Source organism: Ranitomeya variabilis, chromosome 2, assembly GCF_051348905.1.
Source record: "Ranitomeya variabilis isolate aRanVar5 chromosome 2, aRanVar5.hap1, whole genome shotgun sequence".
Classification (NCBI taxonomy): Eukaryota; Metazoa; Chordata; class Amphibia; order Anura; family Dendrobatidae; genus Ranitomeya; species Ranitomeya variabilis.
This window is the reverse complement of record NC_135233.1, coordinates 471,411,847-471,434,687: the sequence shown is the minus strand read 5'-3', so window position 1 is coordinate 471,434,687 and position 22,841 is coordinate 471,411,847. Positions and strand designations below refer to the sequence as shown.

The window sequence follows — 22,841 nt, the reverse complement described above, 5'->3', positions numbered from 1 at the left end:
GCGGGAAGGAAAATAAACTTTAATAGAGAAACTGGGGAAAGTGATAATTAAAGGGATAAGAGTAGAATAACAAAGGTATAGATAAAATTTGGTAAAATTAATAAAAATATTATATAAAAAAATAATAATTCTACAAGATGCAGAGAATCCTACAGATTAACAAACACTTTGGGAAAGTTTAACCCCTTAACGACCTTTGACGCATACGCTGCGTCATGAAAGTCGGTGCCAAAGCGACCTATGACGCAGCGTATGCGTCATGGAATGATCGCGTCCCTGCAGATCGGGTGAAAGGGTTAACTCCGATTTTACCCGATCTGCAGAGACAGGGGGAGTGGTGCTTCAGCCCAGGGGGGGTGGCTTCACCCCCCTGTGGCTACGATCGCTCTGATTGGCTGTTGAAAGTGAAACTGCCAATCAGAGCGATTTGTAATATTTCACCTAAAAAACTGGTGAAATATTACAATCCAGCCATGGCCGATGCTGCAATATCATCGGCCATGGCTGGAAATACTCAAGTGCCCCCCCCCCACACCCACCGATCGCCCCCCCAGTCCTCCGTTATGGGGTCCGGTCCCCTCCGTCCGCCTGCCGGCTCCCCCGTCCTCCTGTCCGCTCCCTCCTTGCTCAGATCCCCCCCCCCCTGTGCTCCGATCATCCCCCCTGTGCTCCGATCCACCCCCCCACCACCCCTTCATACTTACCGATCCTCCCGGTGTCTGGCCGTCTCCTCGCTGGGCGCCGCCATCTTGGAAAATGGCGGGCGCATGCTCAGTGCGCCCGCCGAATCTGCCAGTCAGCAGATTCCTTACAAGTACATTTTGATCGCTGTGGTAGGTTCCACCACAGCGATCAAAATAAAAAAAATAATAAATACCCCCCCCCCCCTTTATCACCCCCATAGGGACAATAATAAAATAAAGAAAATTTTTTTTTTCTTTTTCCACTAGGGTTAGGGTTAGAACTAGGGTTAGAACTAGGGGTAGGGTTAGGGGTAGGGTTAGGGGTAGGGTTATGGCATGTGCACACAGAGCGGATCGGCCGCGGATCCGCAGCGGATATGCAGCGGATCGGCCGCGGATCCGCAGCGGATCGGCCGCGGATCCGCAGCGGATCGGCCGTGGATCCGCAGCGGATTGGCCACGGATCCGCAGCGGATTGGCCGCTGCGAATTCGAAGCAGTTTTCCATCAGGTTTACAGTACCATGTACACCTAAGGAAAACCAAATCCGCTGTGCCCATGGTGCGGAAAATTCCGTGCAGAAACGCTGCGTTGTATTTTCCGCAGAATGTCAATTCTTTGTGCGGATTCCGCAGCGTTTTACACCTGTTCCTCAATAGGAATCCGCAGGTGAAATCCGCACAAAAAAACACTGGAAATCTGCTGTAAATCCGCAGGTAAAACGCAGTGCCTTTTACCTGCAGATTTTTCAAAAATCGTGCGGAAAAATCTCACACGAATCCGCAACGTGGGCACATAGCCTTAGGGTTAGGGTTGGAATTAGAGTTAGGGTTGGAATTAGGGCTAGGGTTTGAAATAGGGTTAAGATTAGGCTTGTGGTTAGGGTTACGGATAGGGTTAGGGGTGTGTTGGGGTTACAGTTGTGGTTAGGGTTGGGATTAGGGTTACGGTTGGGATTAGGGTTAGGATTAGGGTTGGAATTAGGGTTACGGGTGTGTTGCGGTTAGGGTTGTGGTTAGGGGTGTGTTGGGGTTAGGGTTGTGATTAGGGTTATGGCTACAGTTGGGATTAGGATTAGGGGTGTGTTGGGGTTAGTGTTGAAGTTAGAATTGAGGGGTTTCCACTGTTTAGGCACATCAGGGGTCTCCAAACGCAACATGGCGCCACCATTGATTCCAGCCAATCTTGCGTTCAAAAAGTCAAATGGTGCTCCCGCCCTTCCAAGCCCCGACGTGCGCCCAAACAGTGGTTTACCCCCACATTTGGGGTACCAGCGTACTCAGGACAAACTGGGCAACAACTGTTGGGGTCCAATTTCTCCTGTTACCCTTGCAAAAATAAAAAATTACTTGCTAAAACATAATTTTTGAGGAAAGAACAATTATTTTTTATTTTCACGGCTCTGCGTTATAAACTTCTGTGAAGCACTTGGGGGTTGAAAGTGCTCACCACACATCTAGATTAGTTCCTTGGGGGTCTAGTTTCCAAAATGGGGTCACTTGTGGGGTGTTTCTACTGTTTAGGCACATCAGGGGCTCTGCAAATGCAATGTGATGCCCGCAGACCATTCCATCAAAGTCTGCATTTCAAATGTCACTACTTCCCTTCCGAGCCCTGACGTGTGCCCAAACAGTGGTTTACCCCCACATATGGGGTATCAGCGTACTCACAACAAACTGGGCAACAAATATTGGGGTCCAAATTCTCCTGTTACCCTTGTGAAAATAAAAAATTGCTTGCTAAAACATCTTTTTTGAGGAAAGAAAAATGATTTTTTATTTTCACGGCTCTGCGTTGTAAACTTCTGTGAAGCACTTGGGGATTGAAAGTGCTCACCACACATCTAGATTAGTTCCTTGGGGGGTCTAGTTTCCAAAATGGGGTCACTTGTGGGGGGGTTTCTACTGTTTAGGCATATCAGGGGCTCTGCAAACGTAACATGATGCCCGCAGACCATTCCATCAAAGTCTGCATTCCAAAACGTCACTACTTCCCTTCCGAGCCCTGACGTGTGCCCAAACAGTGGTTTACCCCCACATATGGGGTATCAGCGTACTCAGGAGAAACTGGACAACAACTTTTGGGGTCCAATTTCTCCTGTTACTCTTGCAAAAATAAAAAATTCTGGGCTAAAAAAATATTTTTGAGGAAAGGAAACACGTTTATTATTTTCACGGCTCTGCGTTATAAACTTCTGTGAAGCACTTGGGGGTTCAAAGTGCTCACCACACATCTAGATAAGTTCCCTTGGGGGTCTAGTTTCCAAAATGGAGTCACTTGTGGGGAGTTCCTACTGTTTAGGCACATCAGGGGCTCTGCAAACGCAACCTGACGCCCGCAGAGCATTCCATCAAAGTCTGCATTTCAAAACGTCACTACTTCCCTTCCGAACCCCGACGTGTGCCAAAACAATGGTTTACCCCCACATATGGGGTATCAGCGTACTCAGGAGAAACTGGACAACAACTTTTGGGGTCCAATTTCTCCTGTTACCCTTGGGAAAATAAAAAATTGTGGGCTAAAAAATCATTTTTGAGAAAAGAAAAATTATTTTTTATTTTCATGGCTCTGCGTTATAAACTTCTGTGAAGCACTTGGGGGTTCCAAGTGCTCACCACACATCTAGATTAGTTCCTTTGGAGGTCTAGTTTCCAAAATGGGGTCACTTGTGCTGGAGCTCCAATGTTTAGGCACACAGGGGCTCTCCAAACGCGACATGGTGTCCGCTAATGATTGGAGCTAATTTTCCATTCAAAAAGCCAAATGGCGTGCCTTCCCTTCCGAGCCCTGCCGTGCGCCCAAACAGTGGTTTACCCCCACATATGGGGTATCATCGTACTCAGGACAAACTGGACAACAACATTTGGGGTCCAATTTCTCCTATTATCCTTGGGAAAATAAAAAATTCTGGGCTAAAAATAATTTTTGAGGAAAGAAAAATTATTTTTTTATTTTCACGGCTCTGCGTTATAAACTTCTGTGAAGCACCTGGGGGTTGTAAGTGCTCACTATGCATCTAGATAAGTTCCTTGGGGGGTCTAGTTTCCAAAATGGGGTCACTTGTAGGGGAGCTCCAATGTTTAGGCACACAGGGGCTCTCCAAACGCGACATGGTGTCCGCTAACGATTGGAGCTAATTTTCCATTCAAAAAGTCAAATGGCACGCCTCCCCTTCCGAGCCTTGCCGTGCACCCAAACAGTGGTTTACCCCCACATATGAGGTATCGGCATACTCAGGAGAAATTGCCCAACAAATTTTAGGATCCATTTTATCCTGTTGCCCATGTGAAAATGAAAGAATTGAGGCTAAAAGAAATTTTGTGTGAAAAAAAAGTACTTTTTCATTTTTGCGGATCAATTTGTGAAGCACCTGGGGGTTTAAAGTGCTCACTATGCCTCTAGATGAGTTCCTTGGGGGGTCTAGTTTCCAAAATGGGGTCACTTGTGGAGGAGCTCCAATGTTTAGGCACACAGGGGCTTTCCAAACGCGACATGGTGTCCGCTAACGATGGAGATAATTTTTCATTCAAAAAGTCAAATGGCGCTCCTTCCCTTCCGAGCCTTACCATGTGCCCAAACAGTGGTTTACCCCCACATGTGAGGTATTGGTGTACTCAGGAGAAATTGCCCAACAAAATTTAGGATCCATTTTATCCTGTTGCCCATGTGAAAATGAAAAAATTGAGGCTAAAATAATTTTTTTGTGAAAAAAAAGTACTTTTTCATTTTTACGGATCAATTTGTGAAGCACCTGGGGGTTTAAAGTGCTCACTATGCTTCTAGATAAGTTCCTTGGGGGGTCTAGTTTCCAAAATGGGGTCACTTGTGGGGGAGCTCCAATGTTTAGGCACACGGGGGCTCTCCAAACGTGACATGGTGTCCGCTAAAGATTGGAGCCAATTTTTCATTCAAAAAGTCAAATGGCGCTCCTTCCCTTCCGAGCCCTGCCGTGCGCCCAAACAGTGGTTTACCCCCACATATGAGGTATCAGCGTACTCAGGACAAATTGGACAACAACGTCCGTGGTCCAGTTTCTCCTTTTACTGCTGGGAAAATAAAAAAATTGTTGCTAAAAGATCATTTTTGTGACTAAAAAGTTAAATGTTCATTTTTTACTTCCATGTTGCTTCTGCTGCTGTGAAACACCTGAAGGGTTAATAAACTTCTTGAATGTGGTTTTGAGCACCTTGAGGGGTGCAGTTTTTAGAATGGTGTCACTTTTGGGTATTTTCAGCCATATAGAACCCTCAAAATGACTTCAAATGTGAGGTGGTCCCTAAAAAAAATGGTTTTGTAAATTTTGTTGTAAAAATGAGAAATCACTGGTCAAATTTTATCCCTTATAACTTTCTAGCAAAAAAAAAAATTGCTTCCAAAATTGTGCTGATGTAAAGTAGACATGTGGGAAACGTTATTTATTAACTATTTTGTGTCACATAACTCTCTGGTTTAACAGAATAAAAATTCAAAATGTGAAAATTGCGAAATTTTCAAATTTTTTGCCAAATTTCCATTTTTTTCACAAATAAACTCAGAAATTATCGACCTAAATTTACCACTAACATGAAGCCCAATATGTCACGAAAAAACAATCTCAGAATCGCTAGGATCCGTTGAAGCGTTCCGGAGTTATTACCTCATAAAGGGACACTGGTCAGAATTGCAAAAAACGGCAAGGTCATTAAGGCCAAAATAGGCTGGGTCATGAAGGGGTTAACTGATACTTCCCAACATTTCTCACATCGTCTATATGGGAGAAAAGTGATTGAAGGGAACTTTTCCAATATGGTCACACCATTATTTAGGCAAAACTACTTCATGCCTCTACCACTTACCATATCAAAGCCTCCAAAAAACTGCTTTCTGGGAGGATTTGAGGGTCTTCAGCGGTGTCAAGATCTGCCTACTCCTCCTGGAGTCCAGAAGGTCTGCCCCTTTTACGGTTGCCTACTGGACATTCTGTATAGTTAAGCTCCTGTTGATTACTAGCATTAATTTTGTGCTTTTTTAATAAATGTGAAAATTTCCAATATACTTGATCCGTGTTTTTGTCTATAAGGTGCTGAAAAAGAGATTCATCAGCTCAACTATCCTGCTGCAACTCTGAATTGTTCAACTTTGCACATATAACCAAGTGGGTCAATCCTTTCTATCATGCAATATCCATCCTGCGTTTGATGTTCAGTGAATTGCCCAGTTGTAATGGCGCAGCTCCAACCTTTTAACTCCTTACCGACATTGGGCGTAATAGTATGCCGATGTCGGCATCCTTCCCTTTCACGGGGGCTCCGGCGGTGAGCCCACATCTTTCCTGGGACATGACAGCTGTTTTGAACAGTTGACGTGTGCCTGCAATAGCCGTGTGTGGAATCACGATCCACCCGCGGCTATTAACCAGTTAAATGCCGTTGTCAAACTGTGACAGTGGTATTTAAATCATGCTTCCAGCTATCGGGCTGGAAATACGCATACTGGTGAACCCATGTACTGGCATGACAACCTGAGGTCTCCTGGAGACCTCCATGGTTCTCAGTGCCTGCTTGCTGTGAGCGCCACCCAGTGGTCGGCACTCATAGCAAGTCAGTAAATCTGCTATATAGAGGCGATGTCAGATCTTTCGGAACTCCTAAAGTGAACTGGCAGAACCACGACAACGAACTTCCCAAGGGTGAGCTGGCCTGGTGGACCACCCCCAATAGGGAGTGTTAGGGGCAGGCCCGAGGGAGACTATTGCCGCAGAAGCTGATACCCGGGGACAGGAAGTAGGAGCAGAAAAGATGCAGAACTGGCTATAACGGAAACACAGGACAGACTGGCAATGACAGAGACTAAGAATAGGCTGTATATGGCGGACGCCCAGGACAGACCGGATATGGCAGACACCCAAGATGAACTGGATATGGCGGAAACACAGGTCAGGCAGGGTATGGCGGAAACTCAGGACAGGCAGGGTATGGTGGACACACAGGTCAGAGCAAGGAATGAAGGGACCTGGGTCAAATGAGGACAAATGACGATCAGGCAAGGAGGCAGAGGAAGAGTTACCTTAAATAGAAGAGATGCAGAAGGACTTCTGGGTCAGGGTCCTCCAGGGTCAAAGAGAGGAGAAGCGGTGCACCAGTATATCAAAAGGGAAAGTGCACATGCGCAGAGGGAGCTGGAGTGCGAGGTGCGCACACGCAGCCGGCGGAATCCCAGAAGCTGCGGTGAGTCATTAAGAGGAGAAGGAAGAACGTGCACCTGCAGAAGGAGCGCACCGAAGCAGGTAAGTATGGCGGCGAGTGGAGAAGGGAGCGAGGGGTAGAGCGGCAGGCAGGGCAGCAGGAGCGGTGTCGCAGAGCGGAGCCGTGACAGTACCCCCCCTTACTCCCCCTCTTTCTAAGACCTGAAAGAAATCTAGCTAATATCTGAGGAGCCTGTATGTTCTCATGGGGCTCCCAAGACCTCTCCTCGGGACCAAAACCCTTCCAATCAACCAAAAAGAGGGTTCTACCTCTAGACCTTTTCATGGCAAGAATATCTTTAACCTCAAAAACATCCGGGTCGGTAACAGGCAAAGGAGTTAGAGCAGGGGAAGCATGGAACTGATTGAAAATGACAGGTTTAAGAAGGGAAACGTGAAAAGTGTTGGGTATGCGAAGTGAAGCGGGCAACTTCAACTTGTAGGAAACATCGTTGATACGAGCCAAAACCTCGAAGGGACCTATGTACCGTGAACCCAACTTATATGAGGGAATCTTAAGACGAATGAACCTGGAAGACAACCAAACCTTATCACCTGGCCGATATAACGGAGGATCCAGGCATCTCTTATCGGCATGTTTCTTAATCCTGACCTGTGCCTGTTCAAGAGTGACTTTGGTCTCCGGCCAGATCCTGGAGAACTCCTCGGACAGAAGATCGGCCGCTGGCACAGCCGAGACAGGAAGCATCGGCAGAGGAACTCCAGGATGTTGCCCATAAACGATGAAGAAGGGAGATTTGGAAGAAGAGTCATTGATATGGTTATTGTACGTGAACTCGGCCCACGGAAGCAAATCAGCCCAGTTATTATGATGACTGTTGGAAAAATGACGGAGAAAGGTCATTAGAATTTGGTTAGTGCACTCAGCTTGTCCGTTCGTCTGTGGATGGTAAGCAGTAGAGAAATCCAAAGTAACATTCATCAGCTTGCATAGAGCGCGCCAGAATCGAGAGGTGAACTGGACTCCTCTATTAGAGACTATGTGTAGAGAAAAACAGTGAATCCGGAAGATGTGAGCTATGAAGATTCTTGCCAACTCTGGAGCAGAAGGTAAACCATGCAAAGGGACAAAATGAGCCATCTTGGAAAATCGATCCACGACTACAAAAATGACCGAATGTCCAGAAGAGCAAGGAAGATCAGTAATAAAATCCATGGTGATGTGTTGCCAGGGAGCTGAAGGAACTGGAAGCGGATGCAAGAGACCGGAAGGCAAATGTCTAGGAACCTTGTTCCTTGCACAAGAAGGACATGAGGTGACAAAACTTTGGACGTCTTGTAGGAGAGACGGCCACCAATAATAGCGTGTGACGAGAGCGAGTGTCTTCTTGTACCCTACATGGCCTGCTAATTTGGAGGCATGACCCCAACGTAGAACTCGAGACCTCTTGTTTGCCTGGACAAAGGTCTTACCTGGAGGTAAGGAAGACATGATGATTGGACCTACTAGAATGATCTTACTGGGATCCATGATATGTGAAGGTTCTTCTTCAACATCGGATGCAAGAAAAGATCTGGACAAGGCATCAGCTTTAAAGTTTTTGTTGCCAGGACGAAAATGTAATTCAAAGTCAAAGCGGGCAAAGAATAACGACCATCTGGCCTGACGGGGATTTAGTCTTTGTGCAGAACGGATGTATTCCAGATTTTTGTGGTCAGTAAAGATCTTGAAAGCGTGAACAGCTCCCTCCAGCAAATACCACCACTCCTCCTCCAGCGCCAACTTGATGGCCAATAGTTCTTTGTCACCAACGGCGTAATTTCTCTCCGAGATGGAGAAGATTTTGGAAAAGAAACCACAAGTAGCCAGTTGTCCGGAAGATGATCTCTGGGAAAGTACCGCGCCAGCGCCAATGGCAGAAGCATCTACCTCAAGGATGAAAGGCTTGTTGACCTCAGGACAACGAAGCACAGGAGCGGAAGCAAAGGCTTGCTTAAGAGACCAAAATGCTTCTTCAGCTTCCGAAGTCCAGATGTGAAGATTGGACCCTTTGCGAGTCAAGGCAGAAATTGAGGAGACCAGAGTAGAGAAATGTGGAATAAACTGCCGGTAGTAATTTGCGAACCCGAGAAAGCATTGAATTGCCTTTACCCCTTGAGGACGTGGCCAGTTAAGAACGGCAGACACTTTATCCGGATCCATCCGTAAGCCTGAGTCAGAGATGACATAGCTGAGGAACGGTAACAAAGATTGTTCAAAGACACACTTCTCGAGTTTGGCATAAAGATGATTCTAAGACGAGATAGGACTTGGCGGACATCTCTCCTGTGGGAAGCAAGATCTGAGGAAAACACAAGAATGTCGTCCAAATATACCACCACGCAGGAGTAGAGTAGATCCCGGAAGACATCATTCACGAACTCCTGGAACACTGCTGGAGCATTACACAGGCCGAAAGGCATTACTAGATACTCATAGTGGCCGTCTCGGGTGTTAAAGGCGGTTTTCCACTCGTCTCCAGAATGAATACGGATTAGGTTGTAAGCTCCGCGAATATCCAATTTCGTGAAAATTCGTGCTCCCCTAAGGTGATCGAACAACTCTGGAATAAGAGGTAGAGGATACTTGTTTTTGATCGTAAGATTGTTGAGGCCTCGGTAGTCAATACATGGACGGAGGGATCCATCCTTCTTAACGAAGAAAAAACCAGCACCTTCAGGAGAGGAGGACTTGCGAATAAAGCCTTTAGCCAAATTTTCCTGGACATATTCAGTCATGGCCTGGGTCTCGGTTGGAGACAACGGATAGATACGACCCCGGGGTGGAGTGGAGCTTGGTACAAGATCGATTGGGCAGTCATATGGTCCATGTGGAGGTAGAATCTCTGCTTCTTTTTTGTCGAAGACATCCAAGAAAGATAAATATGAGGAAGGTAAGTTAACAGGCACAGAAATTGGACGAGGAGGTTTTCTTGGCTGAACAGGAAGCAGGCAGTTACTCTGACAGAAGAGTCCCCAGCGCAGGATTTCACCAGACCGCCAGTCTAGCAAGGCTCGTGAGTCCTCAACCAAGGAAGACAAAGCAAAATAGTATGGGACAAGGAGGGCAGCACATAGAAGACGGTCTTCTCCAGGTGCAGGATTCCAATTTGGAGTTCCAACTCTTCAGTAACCAAGATAACGGACTCCCGCAGAGGTTGACCATCGACCGACGCAATCTGTCGAGGAGTCTCCAGGGATCTGACTGGAAGCCACGACCTTCTAACTGCCTTGAGTTGGATGAAATTCCCAGCCGCCCCGGAATCTATGTAAGCAAAATCAGAAAAACGCTTATTTCCCAGATGCAAAAGAACTGAAAGAGTGAGGGGTTGAGAGCGTTCAGGGATACCTAGGGTGACCTCTCTTATGTGTCCTAGGTTGAGGCGTTTCCCGGCCTCAAAGGACAGGAACACAAAAGACGAGCCGCACTGCCACAATAGAAACAGAGACCTTGAACCAGTCTCTCCTTCCGGCGCTGTTCCGCCGGTTTGAGACGATCCACCTGCATGGGCTCTGGGACAGAAACAGCAGAAGTCATCAAAGGACGTGGACGGGAAGGACTCAGAGTAGCCGAAGGAAGATGAGGAACTCTCCTCTCCCTAGCGCATTCTCAGGTATGCTCTTGGAAACGTAAGTCTATGCGGGTTGCCAGGGATATAAGATCTTCCAAGGAAGTCGGAGTATCCCGACCCGCCAATTCATCCTTAATTCGAGACGAGAGCCCTCACCAAAAGGCTCCCACCAATGCCTCATTGCTCCATCCTAATTCAGATGAAAGTGTGCGAAACCGAATGGCATATTGACCCACAGAAAGAGACCCCTGGTGGATGTTAAAAAGAAACTCGGTGGTAGAGGCCAAACGACCCGGTTCGTCGAATACTTTACGAAAAGTATCTAAAAAGATGGATAGTTGAGAGACAAGAGGGTCATCTCGCTCCCAGAGAGGGTTTACCCAAGCTAAAGCCTCCCCCTCTAAGTGGGAAATTACAAAGGCCACCTTTGCTCGGTCAGTAGGATACTGCATAGGGAGCAACTCAAAATGGAGTTGGCACTGGTTCAGAAACCCCCTACATAATTTAGGATCCCCACTGTAATGAGGTGGTTTAGCCAGGCGAGGCGGTGGGTGAGGGGCGGAGGACTGAGAGGAAACAGGAGCAGGAGACTGGAGGACAGAAAGACGATCATCCACGGATGACATGAAATTAAGGATGTGGGCTTGAGTGTCACGCTGCTGAGCAAGCTCCTGTTGGAGACCTGCCAGTTGCGGAGCACTCCCTGGGTCGGAGGCCTGCAGAGACAAGAGACGAGACTCCATGGATTTCAAGAAGGACATGATCCTAGACTGGTTCTCCAGGAGGAACAGTAGTTCCTTTTGGGTAGGAGTCGGGGTACCAGCGGGGTCCATGGCCTAATTGTACTGTCAGATCTTTCGGAACTCCTAAAGTGAACCCTCAGAACCACGACAACGAACCTCCCAAGGGTGAGCTGGTCTGGTGGACCACCCCCAATACAGTGAGTGATAGGGGCAGGCCTGAGGGAGACTATTGCCGCAGAAGCTGATACCCGGGGACAGGAAGTAGGAGCGGAAAAGACGCAGAACTGGCTATAATGGAAACACAGGACAGACTGGCAATAACAGAGACTAAGAATAGGCTGTATATGGTGGACCCCCAGGACAGACCGGATATGGCAGACGCCCAAGAAGAACTGGATATGGCGGAAACACAGGTCAGGCAGGGTATGGCGGAAACACAGGACAGGCAGGGTATGGTGGACACATAGGACAGAGCAAGGTACGGCGGAAACACAGGACAGGCAGGGTATGACGGATGCACAGGACAGAGGAAGGTACGGTGGAAACTCAGGACAGGCTTGGTATGACGGACGCACAGGACAGAGCAAGGTACGGCGGAAACACAGGACAGACTTGGCATGAGGGACGCACAGGACAGAGCAAGGAATGAAGGGACCTGGGTCAAATGAGGACAAATGACAATCAGGCAAGGAGGCAGAGGAAGAGTTACCTTAAAAAGAAGAGACGCAGAAGGACTTCTGGGTCAGGGTCAAAGAGAGGAGAAGCGGCGCGCCAGTATATCAAAAGGGAAAGTGAGCGTGCGCAGAGGGAGCTGGAGTACGAGGTGCGCACGCGCAGCCGGCAGAATCCCAGAAGCTGCGGTGAGTCATGAAGAGGAGAAGGAAGAACGTGCACCCGAAGCAGGTAAGTATGCCGGCGAGTGGAGAAGGGAGCGAGGGGCAGAGCGGCAGGCAGGGCAGCAGGAGCGGCGGCGCAGAGCTGAGCCGTGACAAGCGATGTGAACATCGCTCCTATGTAGCAGAGTCGATCAGGCTATGGCAGCTTCTAGTCTCCCATGGAGGCTATTAAAGCATGGCAAAAGTAAAAAAAAATGTTTTAAAAAATGTAAAAACAATTAAAAAATTATAAAAGTTCAAATCACCTCCCTTTTGCCCCATTCAAAATAAAACAATAAAAATAAACCTAGACATATTTGGTATCTCTGCAATCAGAAATAACCTGATCTCTAAACGGCGTAGCAAGAAAAAAAGTCAAAATGCTAAAATTAAGTTTTTTTTGGTCGCCACGACATTGTATTAAAATGCAATAACTGGCGATCAAAAGAACGTATCTGAACCAAAATGGTATCATTAAAAACATCAGCTCGGTGCGCAAAAAATAAGCCCTCACCCAACCCGAGAGTATGAAAAATTGAAACGCTGCGGGTATCGGAAAATTGCGGGTTTTTTTTAAAACAAAGTTTGGATTTTTATTCACCACATAGATAAAAAAGAACTTAGACATGTTTGGTGTCTATGAACTTGTAATGACCTGGAGAATCATAGTGGAAGGTCAGTTTTAGCATTTATTGAACCTAGTAAAAAGACAAACAAAAAACAAGTGTGGGATAGCACTTTTTTTGCAATTTCACCGCACTTGGAATTTTTTCCCATTTTCTAGTACACGACATGATAAAACCAATGGTGTTGTTCAAAAGTACAACTTGTCCCGCAGAAAACAAGCCCTCACACGGCCATATTGACAGAAAAATAAAAAGTTATGGCTCTGGGAAGAAGGGGAGCAAAAAACGAAAGCGCAAATCCGAAACCGGGGGTTAAGGGGTTTAAAAATTTAAGGCGGATTTGGATGTCATATATCTAAGGAAAATAATGCGAAAAACAATTATACCATATTGATATAAGTAGTGTATCCAGAAATTTATTAAGCTTTTATTGATCATCATTGAAGATAAATGTTTTTTTGCAATCCACTGCCTTAGTAAAGCAGCAAATTCTAGATTGTTGTCCAATTTCCTTCCATTTTATGTTGTTTATCTGTTCCTATAACCCCCACCCCTTACTGATGAGACAATTTGCAAATCAAATTTCTACAAAGATCATTACATGGCCTTTAAGTCTCTTTACGTGGGCTTGGTGCTCTTCACAAGAAGTGGCAATTTATAGGTGCGCACTCTGACTATTTTTGTTGGCACTGTGGCAGATACCTGCTGAAATTTCATAATCTTTCACGCATAAATAAGTCTCGGGCAATGTTTTTTATAAAGTGATTGCTTTGGGTTGAATGGTCTATATGAAAAAGTGTAATTGCTGATGAACACCTGGGTCGATTAAGGGTATAAATAACATTCTAACATATATTGCTTTTAAGGTTTGATGTGAACCTTTCCTTCTTTTGATTTGTAATATCAAGGTTTTGAGATCTTCCTTTTTCTATATATTGAGCCTCTATACCTTCTTGGACATTGACTCACCTCTTTCTGGGTACAGGTCTTTGGCCAATACTTTAACAAACCTCGAATTACCTGTAGAGAAACATAGGAACATCATTAATTGTTTTAGTTAGCTCAGTTTATCATCTTCAGTTAGTGTCAAGGAAAAAGTTCAATCGGAGGAAAACAGTTAAAAGTGAACCACACATTGAAGATTTCAGATGAGCATTTTTCTGAATGGCTAGTCATTAATGTTTGGTCTACCAAGGTCGTTGTCTTGGATGTCTATACCATAAGTGAAATCACTGATAGATTTCTTCCGTCATATATGGCATAGACCAGGCTTCCATTGTTGACTTGTGGTCCGATATTTTGGGTATTATGAACAACTTTTCAACCTCATCACCCACTTCAACAGGACAAATCCAACATGAGAGATCTCCTTTTCCACAGATATCCCTCGGCTATGCCGTACATATCTATGGGACATGAACAGTGGTACTTACATGCTCTGTTAATGAGGAGTCTTTTTCCAGAAATTGAACTGCACAATAAGCAAGCTGGGGATAAAATATATTTTAACAGTGATTATTGCAAGTCACATATTACAGACATCCAACTTTTATAAACTGTTAGTTTATACTATATTAGTAAAACCTTTTTTTATGAAATATAATGCACCAGTAGACAACGATTCACATTCACAGACCCTATATAAAAGGCCGATGATGTCAGGGCTTGTATATGTGGCACCACAGGAGTTCGGGTACCACAGTAGTGCTGCCTTCCTCTCGGGGAGGGCAGTGCCATGCCTGGAAACAAGAGGGATCTCTTTGGCAGGTTTATCACACACACAACACCTTCTGAATCCAGGCCAGGAGGGGGAGCTCAAAACCCTGTTTTAGGGCACCTTCCCTGGATAAAGATCCTGGTTTGGAGGAGGAGCTAGTTTAGTCTGGATCAGACAGTCTGGAAAGCAGACAGGAAAGGAGCAGAGGAGAGATTTTAGGGCTCAAGGAGGCTACAAGGGGGCCTCTGAGGAGAGGGGGCCTCTGAGGACCCCTGGGGACCCCGCTTCACCTGTGGGAAGCGTCACCATCATTGCTGCAACAACATCCCCCAGAGGACCCCTTTAAAGCAGCGTCGGTCCCCCTATTGACCGAACACCACAGGTGGCATCACGACAGACTTATTCACCATTCCCCTTTAAAGACTATTCCCTTTTACAGTGAGTCCCAGGGCCACGGACTGGGTCGCAGGAACCGTGACATCCCCTTTAATAGCTTACAGGACTCGGTACCGAGTACCCTGCCCTGGTGGGGGACTCATATACACAACATGTGAGAATATTGCTACAATGGAGTGTGCCATGTTTTTGTATTACAGATTCTCACGCGAATTTCCATATAAAATTAGAATCTCAGTTTGCGCTTACAGATCCAATAAACATATACATGAGATCTCTCTTGACCCAACCTAAAGGAAGCAGACATCAGAAAACGCTTTAAAATAACAAACAGAGCAGGAACTCATCCTTTCTGCCGCTGCTCGGGTCTCGGTCTTTTGGCTCAGGCGATGATATCACTGGTCAATGCTGTAAACAACCAACGAGCTCGGCGGCTTGTGTCGTCAACCTCGGTACAGCTGCTAAGCTCAGTGATTGGCTACAGCGGTAATGCGTACTGTTGACTGACATCACCATTGCAGCCAAAATCTTAAGACCTGAGCAGCAGCAGGGAGGCAGCACTAGATCTAGGGAGAGTGAGTAACGACTCGATTTATTTTAGGTATTTTAAATGGTTTGGGTTCCATTTACTAAAAGTGGAATACCCTTTTAACAACCTATTCACTAATATTGCGGTGGTTTGTCTCTTTACAGGTGTGGTACTAAAAAGAATATCTGGGGCTGATGCCAGGACAGGAAAAGAGAAACTAGATACAGAATGCAGTAATGTCATTCGTGCCTCTTACCTGTGCGTGAAATATAGACAGGGATTTTGCAGAGTGCAGAGGTATCAATACTCGGACAAGAAACTGCTTGTGTTCAGATTTTAGAGGTAAAGCAAATCCATTGATGATACTGTACAAAAAGAAGAATAAAGGTCAGTTTATATTTCAGAAACTTCAGGTCAGAATCATTTATTCACTGAAGAGGTGTTAAATGCTTGATCAGGGGGTGTCCGATCGCTGGGACCACCATCGATTGTCAGAAGAAGGGACCTCAATTCCTGTCCCTCCTGGCCAGAAGACCATAGCTAAGAAGAGTTTGTATGGCGTGGCAGTGAAGCATGAGTTATTCCACAGTCTATGGTATTAGTGGAAACAGTCATCAGACTTTGCTTAAATCTGCTATACACAATGAAGCAGGTACAATTAAGGACCACAATATAGTCAGTTGGGTACATCAGGTGCCATTGGGAGCCGTCATGACTTGGATCGGTCAGAGTACTAAATTCTATTTTTCAATTTCTATGAACAAAAAATGGAATTTGTAACACAGATATGAGTATTGCCTGCCTTTACCACCTCTGGGATCTCTTATTTAGTGAGAATTGGGGTCTGGTACCGCACCTATGGCCATCTCCACTTTGAACTGCACTGTCATTGGCCTCTCCTTCTTCTAGTGGTAAGTGTCCTAGTGGAAGGACAGGAAGCTATTGGGCATTAATGGAAAATTCTGTGGATATGCTATACTTGCTTATGATGGGAATAATCCTTCATTAGCAAGGAACAAAAGAGTGTAGTAATGTCCAAGGCCAGTCCGTACATATGTAATGTGTCCTACTAAGAGAACTGTAAAACTACGGTACTTTTGTGCAAAACTCACCTGCCCAAGATTTCAAGTAGTTCAGCTACACCATTAAACCGCTCTGTCTCATAGATAAATCTGCAACACACAAACAAACAATTAGGACCCCCATACACATTCGCTTAAGGTTGGTTAAACCTGCCAGATTTGGTTAGACAGCCAACCAGCTAATGTGTATGGAGGTCTCCCAACTTTGGCCCTAAAGATGAGATCAGTGGAAAGATCTAATGCCCAACAATGTTATCTTCTTGGTGTTTGGACCCCGTGTCAATAAAGTGATTTAAGCTTTATTTTTACAAAGAGAAAAAAATAATAATCTTGTAGAAAAAAATAACTTTTATCAGTTAGAAAAAAAGCAGAATTCAGTGATATGCCATCAAGTTGATTTCTTCTGGTGGATCTGATAAACCTCAGCCTGATACTGTTGATACTGTTATTACTGTCATTATTATGCTAGATCCATGTATAATCATCCTAAGAGACATTGTGCGGATCCTGTGTTACAGTCAGTACCTGAGAAAGATATTGTTGCACTGTTTTCTGATATAGGCTCGGAGTCCCAGGAATTTCCCATAAACACGATGTAGAATCGTCTTCAAATATTCCCGCTCCCGGGGGTCCTCACTGTCAAAAAGCTCCAGTAGCTATAAAAGTACAAAGGTAATCAGAAAGGAAGTAAAAAGGGCCAATGAATTAAAGGGGTTGTCCACTACTTGGACAACCACTTTTCAATCATTATTTTTCCCCTTCAGAGTACACTTATACTCCACATCATCAGATTAATGGCAAGTGTTGGCACTGGCTCTCCCGGGGATAGTGTGACATAACAATGTCATGCGATCCATGTGGACAATCAGCACTGGCTTCACTACAGGCGCAATTGACTTCCAGAGGAAGTGGGAGCTGCGGCTGCTCTCTCACTTCCTCCGGATGTCTTGATTTGTCCAAAGGAGGGAAGAGTGAAGCCAGCACTGATTGGCCACAGTGATTGCGTGACATAATGTCATGCAATCCCCAGGAGAGACACTGGAACAGCTCCTGCACCAGAGGCTAGTATAAGTGTTAATATTTTATTGGGGGAAAACATAGGGATTCAGAAGCGGTTGTTCAATTAGTGGGAAACCCCCTTGAAGACGGATGTTGCGAACGCCAATCCTTATGAAGGGTTCACTGGGGTACAGTGCACCGAATTCATTAAGAGGCATATGCCACTCATTTCTCTTTGGCATCCCCTCCATGTGCCTTGCTAGAAATGCTATGCCGGTCAGGAACTGGATTAGAATTTCTGGCATAAAAAGTAAGAAATTCTGTCATTTTTAATTAATTTGACAGGCGGTGTGTGGCCATGACTCCTCACAATCTCCGTCCATTTTGGAGGAGCTGCTTCAAACTGGTGTGAAAATGACAAAACTTGCAAAATTGTTGGTATAAAAAAAAATTGCAACTTATCAAAGTTTTTACACCAGTTTTCTGGCATAAAAGCTTTGATGAATTGACTAAGTTCAGATGGACACATTACACTGGTCAACAGCATTTTTGGTGCCAAAGGTATTTCATCGAATTTAGGGTATTTTTGGGGTGCTGATTCTGAATATGTCATCAGTTTTGCCAGATTGGCTCAAGTTTTTGAGATTTTTGGTATCTTATTTATAGCACTTGTTGGTAAATGCGACGCATCATCTCATTAATTTCTTTGGATTAGTACTTGAACTGAGCAGTTCTCAATATAGTTTTGTGTTAATTAGTGTTCTAAAAGTTTGTTCATAGCTTGATTTTTGCACTAACTTTATGTTGTTGTCTGTTTTCCAGTGAAAAGCATGAACTCATCAAGAAGAAGTTGTCTTAACGATCCAGACTCATTCTGTTACATTTGTGGTGAATACACACTGCCAAAACATAGAAGAAACATAACAGACTTCGTAAAAAAAGTGTATTTTGCCTATTTTGGGGTTATGCTTGGGGACCAAGACAAGTTTTGGGCACCACACATAGTGTGCAAAGCATGTATCGAATTATTACGAAAATGGAGCAAAGGACAAAGAAAAAGCTTCAAATTTGGTGTTCCAATGGTGTGGAGAGAGCCCAAAAATCATCATGATGACTGTTATTTATGGTAAACACAGGTACAGGCACATCTTCACAATGAGGGACAGGCCTTCTTGCAGATTCCATGTTACTCCCATTTTCGTTTCTTATGCTTATTGAATCCTTGCACTTGCACTGCACAGAAATAACAGTCATCATGATGATTTTTTGGCTCTCTCCACACCATTGGAACACCAAATTTGAAGCTTTTTCTTTGTCCTTTGCTCCATTTTCGTAATAATTCGATACATGCTTTGCACACTATGTGTGGTGCCCAAAACTTGTCTTGGTCCCCAAGCATAACCCCAAAATAGGCAAAATACACTTTTTTTACGAAGTCTGTTATGTTTCTTCTATGTTTTGGCAGTGTGTATTCACCACAAATGTAACAGAATGAGTCTGGATCGTTAAGACAACTTCTTCTTGATGAGTTCATGCTTTTCACTGGAAAACAGACAACAACATAAAGTTAGTGCAAAAATCAAGCTATGAACAAACTTTTAGAACACTAATTAACACAAAACTATATTGAGAACTGCTCAGTTCAAGTACTAATCCAAAGAAATTAATGAGATGATGCGTCGCATTTACCAACCAGTGCTATAAATAAGATACCAAAAATCTCAAAAACTTGAGCCAATCTGGCAAAACTGATAGCATATTCAGAATCAGCACCCCAAAAATACCCCAAATTCATTAAAATATTTTGGACACCAGAAAAAAATTTTTTTTTTGTTGACCTGTGTTATTCATGTGGGTCTGTGACCAGATTTCACAGTACAAACTGTATATATTATTACCTATGCAAATTGCCTCTTCTGAGAAAAAGAGGACTTAACTCTATAGCGCCACCTGTTGGAAGTAGCGATCCTACAAGTCACAATCAACTCTCTAACGAGTCGTGCAATATGACTTAGGATAAAAGCCAAATCAGTATCTCAATTCGCAGACACGGTGTTTCGGGCTGTTGGCCCTCGTCAGTGCGAAGCAAGAGAACTGATTTGGCTAGGTGAGAGGCTCTGGACTGGGGTCTAAGGGGTAACATTTCTCCTTATGGAGAGTGATATACCAGCTGGCTTGTCAAGGTAAGGAGGCTTATTCGCCGTGCAATGCTCCTCTGGGAATTTAAATATGCAAAGTGCCTCTTCTGAGAAAAAGAGGACTTAACTCTTATATTATTACTGTAAGTAGATCTCTTAGAACTGGAGACTTACTTGGAAAACCCATATCAGAACGGCTGTATAATCATTTTTCAAAATTCAAACTCACTCTCCGCCCACCGAGCCTGATTGACTGCCCCTCAGTGTACCTCCTCCCTGCAGCTGTAAATTAGGCAAGGTAGGCTGAGCCTGAAAACATTTGGATTCATGGGCAATTTCATCTCTTCGTCAGGACTCCTAAAATACTCAATTTAATATCAGGATTATACAACTATTGTGACATGCAATTTCAAAGAGAGTAAACCAGTCTCATCAGGTCTAAAAGATCTATCTAATTATGCATGAAATTTATATTTTAAACATTTTTGACAGATCGGCTTTAAGAATTCATAGGGTTCTATGGTGCTATAAGTTCAGTTCGATGTGGATGTAATAAAAAAAACAACATCATAGAAAACAATTACTCTGTTAGTCATTTTATCACCACAGCACTGGAGCAGTAGCAATTTTATTTAATTCTTTACAAATTGCAGCTATTAAGTGAGACAAATGGGAGAGAGTGGTGGAAGAAAGACAGTAATGCGCACCGGAGAGTGTAAGTAGGTTACATTACATCTGTCTGCACACACATGGTTACCTAGTAACATCAACATTAAATATGTTTGTGCCGATTATGATGATTACAGTCAGGGTGGCGTATGTTGTGAGCTCGGAGAACAACATGGTAGTAGAAGAGCATGGCTTCCGGTATTTCTAGGAAAGTGCACTCACCATAAGGACAAACTTCTGGTCCACATATCTCTTAGCCAGTGAAGGCTGAAAGTCCTGACTTTCCAAGAATCGGAGGAAGAATTCATATACCAACTAGAGGTAGACATAAAGAGACAAAGGCAATTACCAGCCATGGTTAGGGGAATAGTGATGGGATATTCTTAGGCTAGGGTCACACGAGAGTATATTCTCTCATCCAAAAGATGGTCGATTATCTCGGTAGGATTCAGGTGGTAAAGATGGATATCCTGCCGAGATTTCTTTATATCTTTCAGGCAATTCCCATTTGGCCACATAAATCGTTTTTTATTAAAATACAGTCCTTGATTTCCCGTTTTATCTGGAAGGGGAAAACACCGAGGGTGAGTTACAAGGTTTTATCTAGGCCACGCCAGTTTGGTGGGGTTGGTCTACCCAACCTCCGAAACTATTGCAGGGCGGCCATATTAGTTCGCCTCTTGGCCTGGAAATATAAAATTAAATTTAAAAAATGGGTAGAGTTGGAACAAGAATGGTCCGATTTGCCTCTTCAGTATCTTCAGTGGATCCCAAAGCAATATGCTCTTCAACGGGGGAGATTTTCCTTCTTAACCTCAGAGGCTATGAGGGCATGGCACTGCAATGGGGTGAAGGGGTCCGCTCCTTCTGGGGCCAGCCTTCTTACACCTATTTTTTGCAACCCGGCATTTCCTCCGGGCATTCACAGGAAAGCCTTCATGGGATGGAAATACGAGGATGACATACGGGTTGGTGATATCTTACAGCGTGGCGAGATTCCCACCCTCTGTTCCCTCCAAACCCAATCTCTCTCCACTAAACTTCTATGGTGGGAGTACTTGCAGGTCTGGTCTTTCCTGGCCTCTTTGAATTTGCCTAGGGGTTCGAACTGTAGACTCTCTCCCTTGGAACTGTTGTTTGCTGGTGGTGACGCCCCGAGCAGGGGAATCTCTTCCCTCTACTCAATTTTTTCAACACCTGACTCTGACGCAAGGCTCTATTTCCAGTCTGCTTGGGAGAAGGATTTAGGGCGGACTCTGTCGGATGAGGATTGGGAGCGTTGCTTCCTGATGAACCATAAACTCCCGAGTTCCAGTGAGGCCTCGGAGAAGGGGTATAAACTGCAATATAGGTGGTACCTCACACCTGACAGGTTACACAAATTTTCTCCCTCAATTTCAAACTGCTGCTGGAGGTGTGGAAATGGCATTGGCTCCCTTTTGCATATCTGGTGGGACTGCCCCTTGATTAGAACATTCTGGGACCAAGTGTTCCGAAATTATGGTTTGATCACAGGCAAGCACATCACCGGTACTCCGGAGATGGCATTGCTCTCCATGATTCCCGGTTCGGTGAGATCCCAAAAAAAGGACATCCTTAAATTTTGCCTAGCAGCTGCTAGAACGGTCATCCCCCGCCGATGGCGAGACCCGGTTCCCCCCGATGTTGTGGAGTGGTTTTCAGAATTTGAAACCATCTTTAGGATGGAGGAAATTGAAGCAGACCTTTCACAGACAAGGGTCTCCTTCTTAGGTACCTGGACTGAATGGATTCTATTTAAAGATTCTGCTCGTTTCCCTGACCTGTTTACCTGAATACACCTGTCTATTCTACAGTCGATTACTAAGCTACTCTTCCTTTCTTTTCATGTTCTCATTTTAAATATCTTTTCTTGAGCCCCACCTAATTGGGCTCCCCCCTCTATTTTTTCTTCTTTCTATCTCCCCCCTGGGTGAGCTGTTCACCTTCCACCAGCTCGGTGTGATAGGTCTGTACCATGATTTACCAGTTACTTATATAATGATACTATTTGCGTGCATGTCTCGCTTTAGGGGACATGGGCGAACTGATTTTAGGTATGCTTTACTTTATTTACGGTAATGAAAGTCCTCGCCTGTTGCGGGGGCAAGGAGTCATTGCTTATATGTTAAAGATACTGTAGTCATTCTTGAGGGTTTACTCCCTCTAATTTTTTTTTTTTCTCTCTTTTTTGTAAGATTTATGCAAGGTTTGTGAATGAGTGTTTTTTTGTGTTACTCTTCTCGAATTGTATATTATAAGAAAAAGTACTTTGATCATTGACGTAGTTTTCAACTACTGTTTTTCTTGTAAAATTCTCTTCTCTTTAATAAAAATATATTTAACCACAAAAGATGGTCGATTATGCTAATCACACTCTGATCAGGATGTCACACTAGGGCGATCCAATTCTCTTGGATGAAAAGAAGATGGAGAAAAAATAAATTATCCATCTTCTCCATTGTCAGTCCTTGAAAATCGGACAACACTAAGATGTCATCCGAGTGCAGTATGATGTTTTCCATAGACTTGCATGCGATCCAAATATCGGATCAAACTCGGACATGCCGTG

General features: G+C 44.5%; 1 protein-coding gene across 1 annotated transcript in view; it reads right to left on the bottom strand.

The window, feature by feature from the left end:
* The window catches only part of PPP2R5B (protein phosphatase 2 regulatory subunit B'beta), a 98,960-nt gene that overhangs the window by 18,562 nt on the left and 57,557 nt on the right, over nt 1-22,841 (bottom strand). The window contains exons 5-10 of the mRNA XM_077287733.1: nt 20,474-20,566; nt 16,971-17,101; nt 16,476-16,535; nt 15,620-15,728; nt 14,155-14,208; nt 13,691-13,741 (exon numbers count right to left, since the gene is read on the bottom strand). Of these exons, the coding sequence (XP_077143848.1) occupies nt 13,691-13,741; nt 14,155-14,208; nt 15,620-15,728; nt 16,476-16,535; nt 16,971-17,101; nt 20,474-20,566 (498 nt within the window). The remainder of the gene's footprint in view (nt 1-13,690; nt 13,742-14,154; nt 14,209-15,619; nt 15,729-16,475; nt 16,536-16,970; nt 17,102-20,473; nt 20,567-22,841) is intronic.